Raw genomic sequence first — 14,330 nt, forward strand, 5'->3', positions numbered from 1 at the left:
AGCATATTGCCAGCAACATCAGTCCTCTGGGTAGAGCAGGCAGGCAACCACAGATGGAGTTCGTGGAGTGCGGTGGCCCAGCAGGGCTTCGTAGCCCATTCCTCAGGCTCGCCGGTGGCCTCTGTTGCTGCTGGGCCTCCGAGGAGGGCCGGGCCTGCTCAGCGCATCCACGAGATCATGGCCTCCATTCCTCATATCCAGGCCCAAAATACAGGATATTGTACAGCAAAGAATGGGCTGATGGATGCCAACAGGGCGAATGAGTATAGATTAGGATTAATGCCTGAAAACCATAGCGACTGTAGCTGGAGCTTCACTGCCACATGGCCATCTTGGATGCCTCCATAAATGGATGAATAATTAACAAAGGCAGTTTTCAAAATTCATTAAGAAAAAATGCGCCTGATTTTTTAATTTGTTGTTTCAGAAGGGTATCTGTCTTTTTCCTGTTAGCATTTTCAAACACAGATGCATTATCAATAGCAAATTTCAGTGCTTTTATTTACCCTGGTCTTCAAATGTTTCAAGCCACTGTTTACTTTTCAATCATGGCATGGAGCATCAAAGGCAATACATTTTTTTGTGATGGGATCATTTACTATTCTGGCTCCAGTGGTAGAATATTTTGGGGAAAAGCAACTTTCCCCAAATAGTCCAGTAGGCCTATTTACTTTTCTAAATCCAGTCCAAGAAAGTTTGGGGGAAAGTTAAACATTCCCCAGGTATTTTAAGAAAGGATTTAAAAATTGTAATTTTGGAAGTTACCAAATTGCTTCACTGAAGGCGCCACTCAATGCAAAAAAAAAACACACAATGAGTTGAACAAAGACACAACTTACTGTCTATTGGCTGTGAACTAATACTATCAGCATTTCTCGTTGAAATTCTTAAGGAGGGAACATTTTATTCCTAAAGCTCGGCACTGGTAGCTCAACCAATAACTAAGCCAACAATTCCACTTCTCACACCACAGCTCATGTGAGACATTACCTCCAGCTGCCTTTGGCATGAAAAAATATTTTAAAACATTTTTCAAATCAAACCTACAAAAAGGGTAGGGCATATATTGAAAATAATGGGCACAGTTAATTTGGCAAGGTATTTTTCTGTTTCTATATACATACCTTTTTGGGCAAATTAATATGCCTGACATCACATGTTTTCAATTCCAGTCTTTATCTGAAAGAAATGTCAAATAATGTCATTATTCTTTTGAAGTCTGCATGATGAATGAAAATGTTGCTTTGCTACATTAATTTTATGTGGGCAAGGATATCAAATTAAATGGTTGAATAATACAATCAAATGTTTTAAGAAAATTCCCTTTCAATTGATTACTTCTACATTAAACAATTAAACTATGTGTTATTGGATTAATCCTTTATTAGGTCTCGTGCCTAGCGTAACACTGCGCAACAATTTTCGCGCAGTGAGAGTCCTTTTGACAGGGTTTCAGAAATGGACCCTGGAATTGCACACGCTTGTCCGTGTGTTTTTACTTCTGTGGCCTGCTATTGGCCTTTCCCTGCGTGTTATTTCTTAAAATAGCACACAATAGGCCAGAGGCGGGCGCATAGCTCCGCCCCTGGCCTATTGGTGTCTATTACACGCATTTCCTGCCATATGGTTTCAATTATCGTGCCCAGGCACGGGTGCGATAATTGAAAGCATATGGGCGCACGCTCACCACTCACGGCTTTGTTTTTTCCCCAAATCAATCGCTTTCTGTTTCGCGATACCTTCCTCCTCCCGAACCACCAGAGAGGCACCGCTTCTAATTAAATAAGCCAGTTACAGGCCAGGAGTGCCAGCTTCATTTAAACACTGAACGGCGCCTTTGGGTGTACCCAGTCTTCTCGAAGGAAGCTCGCGTACCATGGCAGCGAGGAGGGCAATCTATTGCAGGAGCTCGCCTGTACATGGTCCTGAGTGTGCATGAAAGGTGAACAACCTGAAAGGGCGCCTTCTGCTACCATCACACCTAGATGGATACACGCCACAGTGGCTCTCGTGGCCCCGGTCACCACCACTGTACGGATAATCCTGCCACTCCCTAACTATTGGCGATCGTCGCCGTGTGGCAAGCATGCCGAGGGCAGCACGGTGTCTATGGACAGCAGCCGAGAGTGAGTGAGCATGCAGGAGAGCGGGCTGACCGCTGCAGCTCGAGCCTGCCGATGCACGGCGAGGAATGTGCTCACAGCCTGATCGAGCATGCAAAAGAAGTTCTTCTCGACAAGCCAGTCTGGGGAAAATGTAACCGGCACATGCAGGGGTAGACGAGACGAGTAGGGGAGCCGATCTCAGAGGGAGAGGGATGGGGAGACCCGTGAGAAGGGGTGCACTTCACATGCACACACATGTTCCACCGTACACCACAGGCTTACTGGATATGACATGATGAGAAGAGCTATGCATCGCACGCTTACTGCACATGCCCACGTGTTAACAGCAGTGCACCGCAGGCTCGATGCCCATATATACACAACCCACCAACGATGCACCACAAGCTAGCAGCGCATGCACACATGCATCACAGCTATGCACAGCAGACTCATTGTACTACACATCCCAGATGTGTGCACCGCAAATTCAATGCCCACATGTAAATATCTCACAGCGGTGCACTGTGAGCTAACAGCGCTAGTACACATATGCAAGGCTGTGCACAGCGGACTCTATATACTACACATGCCCCACGCTACGCATCCATTTACAAAAATATGTGCGTCCCTGGCTCGCTGAACATACACACAATTAACTGGGGTCTGGAGGAGCGTACTCCCCCACGTAAAGCACTTTGACGCCTTGTCTGGAGTAGTAAGCGCTAGATAAGTACCATTACAAGATAATACAATACAATACATAGTACACCACTGTACAGGCTCATTGTATTACACACGCAGGCACATGCCACAGCAATACACCCCTTGCTCGCTGTTCATATATGTAAAACAGGAGTGGGCACCGCTGATTTGTGGTACTGTCCTCAGTGGGGGGTTCTTTGTTACAATATAGGAATCATTCATCTAAAAAGCACTCACCCATCTGGCAGAGGCGGAAGAGCTGTAAGCTGCCGAGGAGGCAGCGCCGGATTAGCATGTTTAGCTCATCCTGGGTTTCTCGCCTTTGTCGACAGCTGTGCTCCCCAAAACGCAGTCCGTACCCCTTCCTCCGACCACCGCTCGTCCTGCAACAGACGCTGCACTAGGCGACGAAAGGCGCGTTTTCGGCAGCGCAGCTTGAAAGCAGGCCGGCCCGCACCTCTAAGCCACACCCGCCGCCTCCATATTTCGGCCCCATTCACTTCCAACCTTTTTGGCATCTCCACTGGCCACGCCCCCTTCTTTCACACCCACCCCTTCCCAACCTGTCCTGTATAGCCTGCCACGCCCCCTTACCCTAACACTGAGGCTCTCTGTAAAGACGTCGCCTGGCATGTCCTGCACAGATATGCAGCTAATGCTCGATACACCTGCTTCTTGGCGTGCCAGATGTGGCCACGCCCCTCACCTGAGGCACCCCTGCAAAGGCAATCCGTGTCAAGCACGCAGACTCCTGTCGCATCTACCTCAAGAGTCTCCAACCTTTTCTGTAATACGAGCTACCTATGATCATCAAAAACCATCCTGCGCTACTGATAGTATTAGTGTTCTAAGAGTGACAGTAAAACGATTACATTAGTAGCCAAATCATTCAAAAAAATACTCGTTTTTTTTTGTTGCAGTTTTACATAGTACGAACTCGGCTAAAGGGCACTGGAGCGCTTCACACGAGCATGAGTTACATTACACAAGGCTAGATTCTTTTTTAGGCACAGGGGAGTAAGTGATTTGCCCAAAATCACAAGATGTGGAGGCGATGCCAGGACTCGGACTCTAGTTTCATAGTCTCCAGTTCTGGTCATAACAGCACACGCTCTAAAGTAACAAGCATTAGCAATGCAATAGGTCTCGCATTATTAAAGTTTGACCTATTGGTGTTGCATTATTATTAGCAATGCCAATAGCTCAAACTTTAATAATGCGAGACCTATTGCATTGCAAATGCTTGTTTATATAGCAACTAACACTTAACATAGGATACATTCACTGACAGGCTAGGATTATTATGAATTATAATGCCCTCTCCCCTATATAAAAATCATCTGTGTGCCCAATATCTCTGAATTTAACCTTTGATCTCTTACACAGTATTATTTTCAGTAGTCTAATAGTCTAAAATATTGAGGACATATGACCATTTTGAAATTTGGAGCTAAATAGTTTAAAATTCTCTAACTTGACGCCTCAATGATAGCAAACTTTCTTCCATTACCAACAAACTCCATAGTCTGTGCTGTGGAAATGTTGATCTTACCCCACAGTGCTGTGATAGCTTGCCTTGTTGCATGTGGGATCTACCTACCCAGTAGGTAAAATAGTACAAACATTGCCCCACAGGAAAGGCCAAGTATTCTGTATGCTAGGAATATAGATTAATGTGTCAAACATAGTGCTAACTGCATGCAGGACCTTTACTCAGTATTCTTTTAGCTTGCAGTATTGCTACAAAAGTTGAATCAAGGTCCTGTCAGCATTGGTCCTTGATGTGAACGTCCCAATTATGTATTGTTACTGGTGCACACTACTAGTGTAATGTTTTACAAGCAGTGTTATGTGTCCTGAAGAATATTCATTTCCATTCTGTTTCTGTAAGTGCTTGTCTTCTTCCCATCCTCATTGACCCATTTCCTTGCCCCTTACCTGGGCATCCATTAGATGTTTATATATTTCAGAGTCTAGCTTTATGTCTTTTTCAGCAACCATTTCTCTCATTTCCATGCTTCTTCCAGCTTGTGATTTAATCTATGCCTTATCTGATATTAGTGGTGTCTTTCTACTTCAGATATGTCTAATTGCCTTGTAAGTGTGTCAAAAGACTTAGGGGCATATTTACAAGCCCCTATTGCAACATGAAGGTCCCTTTGAACACCGTTCCTGTGGTGATACAGGCTTCACCTTATTTACAACTTAACCTCATCAGAGCGTCGAACGTTCAGCGCCCAGTGCCGAACGTTCGAAGAACGAATGCTGGCCCGTCGGCCAACGGTTGTGCGCAGCACTGGGGAGGTAGTGCTCATGACGACCGTTGGCCGACGGCAGCAGTTAAGGTGTTAACATGGCTTAACAATGCCTTGTAAATAAGGTACCTTTCACGCTATATTTAGCGTGAAAGGGGTGGGCAATGGTGTTGCAGCGGGCATTCCACCGCAACACCCATTGATGTTGACACTGCCCCATATTTACAAGGGTGGCGTAAATAATGGGCAGCGCCACAATTAAGACCAAAAAAACCATGGTCTCAACATGGCGCAACAAGGAGAAATGCTTTATTTCTCCTCGTTTTTGCTGTTTCTATGTGTGCTGCATGTGCGTTGTGCATTGTGCAGCACACATAAAAACTGTAAAACGCCTTGCACGATTGTTTATGTGCAGGAAGGGACACCTTCCTGCACATAAACAATCATTTAAAAAATTGATGAGTTGCAACTTCTATGTGTGCTGCACAAAGCAGCACACATAGCAGTTACAAATCGCCATTTAAGATTGTTTATGTGCAGGAAGGGACACCTTTCTACACATAAACAATCATTGCCACCACACAGGCACCATTGCACTATGGTGCAAGGGTGCCTGCGTTGGTGCTAGGCAGCTGTAAGCACCAGCACAGGGTAATACCGTGCAGCCCTGCGTTTCAAAAGTGGCAGAGTGCGGCGTTAAGCCAAAAAGGCTAACGCTGCGCTCTGTCACTCTTCTTGTAAATATGCACCTTAAATCCTGCCAGTTCAAACAGGTCATCCACTACTACTTCATCCCTTCACTGTCCACACTTCAAATTGCCTTGTATTTACTTCCAAGGTAAAGTCAAAGTTGTTCCCAACTAGGATAAACCAAATACCAGAACCTTGACCCACACTACCAGTGTAGCTCTCATGATGTTCGAGGAGTAAAGTTTCCAGGATATTTGTTTCTTTTCAAGCCAAGGAACTTTGCAGATGTGGGTACCTCCTGTCATTTAATTTATAAAGTACCACTGTTTTTTACTTTCTTCTCTTCCCCATTTCATCACATACCACAATTGAGCTGTTGGATAATATCTCACCTCTTTGGGGAGACACAATCCTCCTACATTTGGAGTCAGGGTTTGTTGTCACCTGGCAATACTAGGTTGATGATTTTCAAGTGCATTCACAACTGTCTATTGTCCCTTGGAGCTTTTCAATAAGAGTGACTAACAGTGGGTTTATCTGGGACGAAAGAGGATTTGGGGGTAACAGCCATCCTAACAGCTGTGATTCTCCTTAACACGAGAGCCCTCCCATTTGCCTATATATCCTTCTGTATGTTCTTGCAGGGGGTAAAAGTAGCTGGAAGGAAGATTTTTGGTCCCCACATTACGCTATGAAGTGTGAAACCCTCTGGAAAGAAAATTGTATTTTCAGTTCCGCTCCTTGGGTCTGTGGTACAATGATGTTTAATACTTGTGACTGTTGCATGTTGACTTTGTGGAGAGGTGTGGCTCACTGGTTAGAGGCAGCAGACCTGTAAGCAGAGAACGCCCGGGACCAGGGTTCAATCCTGACGCGGCAGGGTCGTGGACCAGGGGTCAACGGACTCGATAATTCTCCCCTCGGTGCCTACTCTAACCAGGGAACACACTCGGTAACTCTGGGCATTAAGCATGCCTCATCTCTACAACGGCCCCCCACAGACGCTGGGGATGCCTGGTTTCACCCTGGAGATACCCAGAAAGGGACCATCTCACAGAGAAAACCAGGATGGGTTCCCCAGTGGTCTACAGCGCCAGGACACTCGGGTAGAGTAACAGTGCGCTTTACAAGAATCCCACATTTACATTTAAGCCCTGCTACTTGACCATACTCATCAACTTCTTGAATCAAGTGGGAGAAAGTGTGAATTAGGTCTAACACAGAGTCTAGCACATTATCAGCGTACACTATCATGTTTTATTTTTCCTATGTGGGTCCCCTGTACGCCCCCATTCTAAGGACACAGTAATGAGAGCAAAGGGGGGGGGGGAGGGAGTGACAAGAGACACTTGTTCCTGGTTCTTCATATCTCAAATAGGAGGGATGGTGCTCTAGTGACTTTTGCGGATATTGAAGGTGCTTTTTAGGCATGTGATACCCACCCTCTCAGTATCTGTCCAATGCCAAATATCTCTCGATTTGTGCCAGTTGATGTGGTCAAATACCTTCTCCATGTCCAGTGAGATTGGGTGTTCCCCTATGATATTTGTATATTTCCAATGCAATGTTTGCTGATATTGTTGCAGCAATTCTTTCCAGGATAACCCCCTTAGTCTGGATGTATCAGATCCGGTAAGAAGGGCCCCAGTCTAGAAGTTAGAATCCTAGTGAATAATGTTGTGTCTACTTTTTTATCAATATAGCTGCTGCCATTCCCAATTTTATCCATGACTGTGGGGCAATCTCACAGAAGAGGCCGTAGAACAACATTTATTCAAATTTATATTTTTGCAGCATCAAAAATAGCAATTAAAGAATACAGCAGTCCCCTATAAATATTTATGCACATTTTCATGAAGTAATGAAACATTTAAGCAATTTCAAAAGCAATTTGTATAAACACTAGGGGCGTTTATAATGTGCGTAATAGGTAATCCGGTAATATGTAATAAAAGAGTACAGAAATGGAGTGATTAGTCCCCACCATTATGTTGCAAATATTAGTAGAGAATAATATTGTGGAAATTGATTATTGCCTCCAGGAGGATACTGTACCTAATTTAATAGTTAAACATTTTAGACAAATCATCAGCTCCATAAAACTACTGCTTACATGGTACGCCACTAGTGCAGGGAATAAGAAAAGAGGATGGTTTGGCACCGCCTGCACCAAAACACTCCTCTCGCTGAAACGAGCCATAAGCAGTCTACTGTGGGACATCTTGACAATCAAGACCCTACGTATTTTAAGCCCTTTGCTGCGGCGGCTATTCCGCCGCATTGCTAAGGGGGAGGGGGGGCCGCGCAGCGCTCCCGTGCTCGTGACGGAACAGCTCCGGCACGAGCCTCGGGTGGGCTGTGCTTGTGACGGAACGGTTCCGTCACGGCCCGCCCGCCCAATAGAACCCTCAGCGCAGGCGCGGAATTCTCGCCGCGCAGGCGCGGAGAGTGGGCCGTGACGGAACTGTTCTGTCACCAGCACAGCCCACCCGAGGCTCGTGACGGAACGGTTCCGTCACAAGCAAGCAAGGGGTTAAATAAGCAGGTTAGGGATAACAGGATAAAAACACTCCAGAATGAAACATGTGACAATCTCACCATTGCCGCAGAGAATAAAAATACTAAGGTATTCTGGGACACGGTGAATGCACCATTCTTAAAATATGATGATACCCCAGAGTTCAACCATCTTGTCCTCTGTGATAGTTGGGTGGCACACTTTTCAGATTTAAAGGATGTAGCAAGGCCTATGTGGAGGTCGGGAGGGGAAGGGGGATCAGGAAAAAATAGAAATTACCCCCGAAGAAGTAAAGCTGGCCATTAAAACTAGCACAGGGGGTGGGGCCCCTGGTCCAGATGGAGTGCAGGTTGATGTATTCAAATCTGCTCCTGACCTTTGGGGGCCTATCCTGACCATGGTCTTAAACGATGGATAGTATCCCATATTCCTAGGAGACCGATTATTATACCTATATTCAAGAAGGGGGCCAAAGCTGACCCCAAAAACTATCGGCCAATTTCACTGCTAGACTCCTCACTGAAGGTCATGAGTAGAGTCCGATTGGTAAGGTTGGAGGAATGGGTATACGAAAAATCGATCTTGCCCCGGTTCAGTATAGTTTCAGGAAGCAGATGGGTATGGTTGAGCAATGCACCAACCTTGAGCTCTTAATCAGAAAATATACATGGGCCAAGACAGGTAATTTAAATTTATGTTTTGCGGATTTGAGCAGAGCTTTTGATTTAGTTGACCATAATCTATTATGAGTATTGATTATTTCCCTAGTTGCACCTAGACCGATTGTGGGGTTCCTCTCACGTCTTTATGAAAAACTAACGAGCACGCCTCAATTTAAAGTAGGGCGTGGCTTCGTCAGGGATGTGTATTGGCACCATGACTTTTCTCACTCTTTATTAATGAGGTGGATAGTCATCTTAAGTTACTGCAGACCGATGCCCCTAAGGCTGGAGGATACTCATACCAGTGCTGCTTTGTGCATATGACACTGTACACCTAGCCAGAACACCAATAGGTCTGCAGAAACTGATGAATGCATTTGTCGAATTTATCTCTTCAAGGAAAATGGTTATTAACAAAACCAAAACATTTACCTTGGTCTGTGGTCGAATACGAAATTACTGCAGAACCTTTTTTATTGATAGTACACCAATTGTTTCAGTGAAATAATTTTGTTATCTGGGGATACTGTTTGCGGGCAACGGCTCATGGACTCAGCATGTATTAAATATTAGAGTCAAAATGGGCAAGGTCTCCCAGGGAATTTTTAGATTTGCTTCGAAACTGCGTAGCCGACCCATTAAGGATATGGTGGTTATATATAAAGCTAAGGGCGTGACAATGGCAACCTATGGAGATGGTCTCTGGGGCCATGCCCTGCAAATTGAGGAAAATACATTTATAAAAATGCTTTTATATTTTCCACCATGTGCAGCAAACACTATAGCTCACAATGAGGTAAATTTGCAATTTGTAGAGGATCTCCTTCTGGTTAAACCCTTGTTATTATGGATTTCACTTTGGGCCAAGTATGAGATTAGTTTTACTAGAAAAATAACCCTTGACTGTCCAACCTTGGATAAAGCAGTAAATATACTGTGGCTTTTTTAATTCAAGTCCCTTCTGGGTGAATTGTGTAACCTGTCGTTTTGGTCTGATATTACCAAGTTTACATCACTTATCAAGAATAGGATAAAAAATTTATTTTTCCCAGTTAGGCTTGCAAAACGTGATTTGGACGAGGGAAATAATTGCTAGTGATATTCTATAAGACCTTGGATAAGGAGGAGGGAACTAACCTTTATCTGACATACGTAAATATTATAAAACACCGCTTTGTGTTGACAAGGTTGAGATGCAGTATTGTGCATCATCTAGTCGCTTTTCCACATATGAGGTCTTGCCCCTCTGATGCAATTCTGTGCCCCTGTAATGGCTATAGTAAACAAAGAACTCTGCACTTTCTATTATTCTTTAAACTGTACCAAAATCTGAGGCTCCACTATTTGAAACCTATGTTTATTGCCCAGAATATCCGAACACATTAAATTGTATTGAACTTCTTGGTATCACTAGGTGGCCCCATGTGTGTTACAATGGTGCATTATTTATAACAAATGCTATTAAAGCAAGGAAAGCATATCGCAATAGCTAATGGATGGGGTACCATATTTTCTATTGTTCTTTGATCTACTGGATTATGATAGGTCTATATTATTGATTTCTAGTATCCAACTATAAGATTATTTGTACATATTATTTTTAGATGTGTTTTAACCGTACCCCTTTTATAAAATATTGTATCTACAATATGAATTTTATCGTTTGTATGCTTATATTTATATGTGTGATTTTAGCTATGTACTTTTATGGTTGTATTTCTTTTTGCATCCGAATAAAGTTTATGAAGGAATGAACGAGTACAGAAATGGAGTGATTAGTCAAAATTGTAGGGATTCAGTCAATATAGCGGTTGTGAATGTCAGAAAAATTATTCCTGGATTGGCCAGTTGGGCAGCTAGGTAAACTACTTAGGGAATGCAGGCTCAATTTAGTAACCTGAGGTTGGTGACAGCTGTAGTTTTATTATTTAAACTGAGCATCTGTGATGGTCTGCCTGACCATTACAGTTTCTCGTTTTTTTCTTTTTTAATATTTCTTTTTATTGAAAAAAAAAAACAAAGCAAGGCATCATCAAAATACAAAAGTGCATAGACTGTACGAGGGCAGTACGTCATTTCAGTAGACATTACAATAAGCAGCACACTTATGGGGGAAGGGGGAGGAGAAGAGGGCGCAGCAGTAACATGAAAGCAATCAAGAACAATAAGGGTTCAGGGGAAAGCGGGACATCAAGGGTTGCAGTCGCTGGTGGTACACATATGTCTCCTCTATAACGGTTCCAGGGACCCCAAACCTTATGCCATTTTCGGGGGCGACCCGAGCCAGATATACAGTTTTTTCCCTGAACATGCACCAATCCATGTTTTCCATCCACACCTCAAGAGTAAGAGGCCTTTGGGACCCCTACAACTGTTCAGTTTGGAAATCATGGCCCCTAGGGTCACCCGCTGGGTCTGTGCCACATTATGATCCGTGGGCTCCCAAACATTTAACAGGCAGCACCTGGCCTCTGGCAAGAGAGCCACACATGTGACCTCCTGCATCACCTGATGTATCCTACTTCAATAGTGAGTGACCTCCCAACACTCCCAGATGATGTGGAGGAACGTCTCCAGCTGTCCACAACCCCGTTGTTACAGACCCTCCTTAGAAAAACCCATCCGGACCAATCGGGGACCCGTGACATATACCCTATGCAATATCTTGAGCTGAACTAATCTAAGTCGTGCCGGAACCGCGACCTCCTTCGGAGAGGAGATCGCCGATTGCCAGTCCTCATCATCAAGCTCAAGTTCGTCACGGGTCCACTGATCTCGTAATTGCGACAGAAGGTCCGCCCTGTGGTTAATCAGTTTTTTATACACCAGGGAGATGGTACTATCTGGCATATGGCCATCCAACACACGGTCCTCCAACGGGGTAGATTCTGGTATTTCCTCCCCTTCCGGAAAGACTGACATCAGTGCATGACGGACCTGTGCAAAACGGAAGTACTCCGTCCCTCCCAGTTCAAACTCAGTCTGCAAAGCCGCAAACGATTTCACTTGTCCCTTAACCCAGAGGTCTCCCACCTTGGAGATACCAATGAGATCCCACTTGTCGAACCCCCTAGTGTTCCACAATTTACCAAACCTATCAAAGCCGAAAAGCGGGGTCACCAAGGTCAAACGATCCTTCCACCCTAACGAACTAGTAGCATCTTGCCAGATCCGTCCGGTCGTTCTCGTCGGCACCGTCAGAGTCTTTGCCACCGATTTAGAATATAACGCTCTGTAATAATTGCCGCTGGGAAGTAGCCACCTAGCCATGGCGAAACCAGGGTTTAACTCAGGGCCATACATACCGTGGTTGATGGCACCTAACTGCGATGCCCAATAATATCTTTTAATGTCGGGGAGAGCAATGCCCCCATCATACCACGGAAGCGTTAACTTGGCAAGCGCAATACGAGGTCTGCCATCCCACAACAATTTCCTTTTTAGTCCCTTAACTACACGAAAGTAACTAGCTGGAACAATATCAAGTGTGTTCTGTAGGGCATATAGAAAACGAGGGGGAGATGTCATCTTGAAAAGAGCCGCTCACCCGAGCAATGACAGCGGGAGCTTCCGCCAGCCCGCAACATCTCGCTTCAACCGACTCAAAGGAGGGAGAAGGTTCTTTTCATATCGAACCACGGGGTCCATCGAAACCTAGATCCTGAGATATTTGAACCCCTCCTGCGCTATCTGGATGGGGCAGTTAGGCGGTAGGACCGGAGCATCACCACAAAGAACATAAAGATGGGATTTTGCCCAGTTGATAACCAAGCCAGAGTTTCTACCGAAGGAAGCCAAAACATTACATAGTACTATCAGAGATTTCCTGGGAGAAGTCAAGTAAAGCAAGATTTCGTCCGCATATAATGAGATGCGATCTTGGAACTGCGGAGACCAATGAATACCCCTCATTGAGGGCTCCCAACGGATCCAAGCGGCGAGAGGCTCTAGGGCCAATGTGAACAAAAGAGGAGACAGCGGGCAACCCTGGCGAGTGCCCCGCCCAAGACAAAATGGCACTGAGACGCGTCCATTAACCACTATCTGAGCGAGAGGGTCCGCATAGAGAAGCCGCACCCAGCCAATGAAATCCGACCCGAAGCCAAATTTAGCCAACACCGCCCACAAATACGGCCATTCCACCGTATCGAACGCCAAAGTGGCATCTAACGACGCCAAAATGGCAGGCTCATGCAGCGTCGCGGCTCTCGCGAGAGCCCCATGCAGACGCCTATGGTTCAACGCCGTATTACTGTGCGGGATAAAGCCAGACTGATCCGGATGGACCAGCTCACTAAGGACCTTGATCAGTCTATTAGCCAGCTGCCTGGCCAGAATTTAAGTTCGGCATTTAACAGTGAAATCGGTCGATACGAAGCACACTTATTCCTGGGTTTCCCTTCCTTATGTATTACCACTATCGATGCCAACCGCTGGTCGCGGGGGAGGAGACCACGATCTCGGGACTCCAGGAACATGTCTCTTAAATACGGAGCAATCTTGTCAGGCCGAAGCTTGTAAAGCTCAATCGGGAGACCGTTGGGACCCATCGCTTTACCCGAGTGTAGGGAACGCATAGCTAAAGCTACCTCATCCATAATGATTTTACAGTCCATGAGGTCTTGGTCCGCCTCAGAAAGGCTCGGGAGTGCAATATCTGGCAACAGCAAACAAGAGTCCTCCTCCGGCCTATCCGACACGGAAGAGTATACAGTGTGAAAATGATCGGTGAAACATGCCACTGTCCCTTGCGGGTCAGTGATCATAACCCCACTCTCCAGTTCAATTTTAGGCACCACGCGACTAGCTCTATCTTTTCTATCCAACCATGCAACTAATTTGCCCGCCTTGCCCCCAACATCATAGAGACGCCCCTGCTGTTCCCGACTAAGGGCCTTCGCACCATCCGTCACCAACGTTCTGTATTCCAGCTGCTTCAATTGCAGGACATGCAGTCTAGAGCGGGTCACCTCTTGTTCTAGTTCCAGTTCCAAGTCAGTTATCTCCGTCTCTACCCTTACCACATCCTCCTCCTTCTGCTTCTTAACTCCAGTAATTAACGAGAGAGCTTGACCCCTAAGGACAGTCTTGAAAGCCTCCCACCACGATATCGAGGAAGAAACCGAACCCTCATTCTCCCGGAAATAATGATCAAAAACCTTTATAAGCTCACTGCGAGTCTTAGGATTTTGAAGATACCAAGGGTTGATAGGGGCTATCCTTCCCCCGGAGCCCGGCACCAATTCAAACCAAAGCCACAGCGGGGAGTGATCAGTGATACCCCGAGCCATATCCTGACCTCTGCAACATAGGACACTTGTGCAGCCGGCACCAAAACATAATCAAGTCTGGAGAGACTACCATGGGCGCCCGAATAAAACGTATACTGCGGCTGAGT

At 45.5% G+C, this 14,330-nt stretch overlaps 1 protein-coding gene across 2 annotated transcripts in view; it reads right to left on the minus strand.

Annotated features, from left to right (window-relative positions):
• The window catches only part of LOC147660701 (vitamin D-binding protein-like), a 132,472-nt gene that overhangs the window by 58,599 nt on the left and 59,543 nt on the right, over window positions 1-14,330 (minus strand). For both annotated transcript variants that reach the window (XM_086951527.1, XM_086951526.1), the window contains exon 4: window positions 1,125-1,179. In XM_086951527.1, the coding sequence (XP_086807653.1) occupies window positions 1,153-1,179 (27 nt within the window). In that variant the 3' untranslated portion in view covers window positions 1,125-1,152. The remainder of the gene's footprint in view (window positions 1-1,124; window positions 1,180-14,330) is intronic.

Source organism: Lissotriton vulgaris, unplaced genomic scaffold, assembly GCF_964263255.1.
Source record: "Lissotriton vulgaris unplaced genomic scaffold, aLisVul1.2 SCAFFOLD_3596, whole genome shotgun sequence".
NCBI classification, from domain to species: Eukaryota; Metazoa; Chordata; class Amphibia; order Caudata; family Salamandridae; genus Lissotriton; species Lissotriton vulgaris.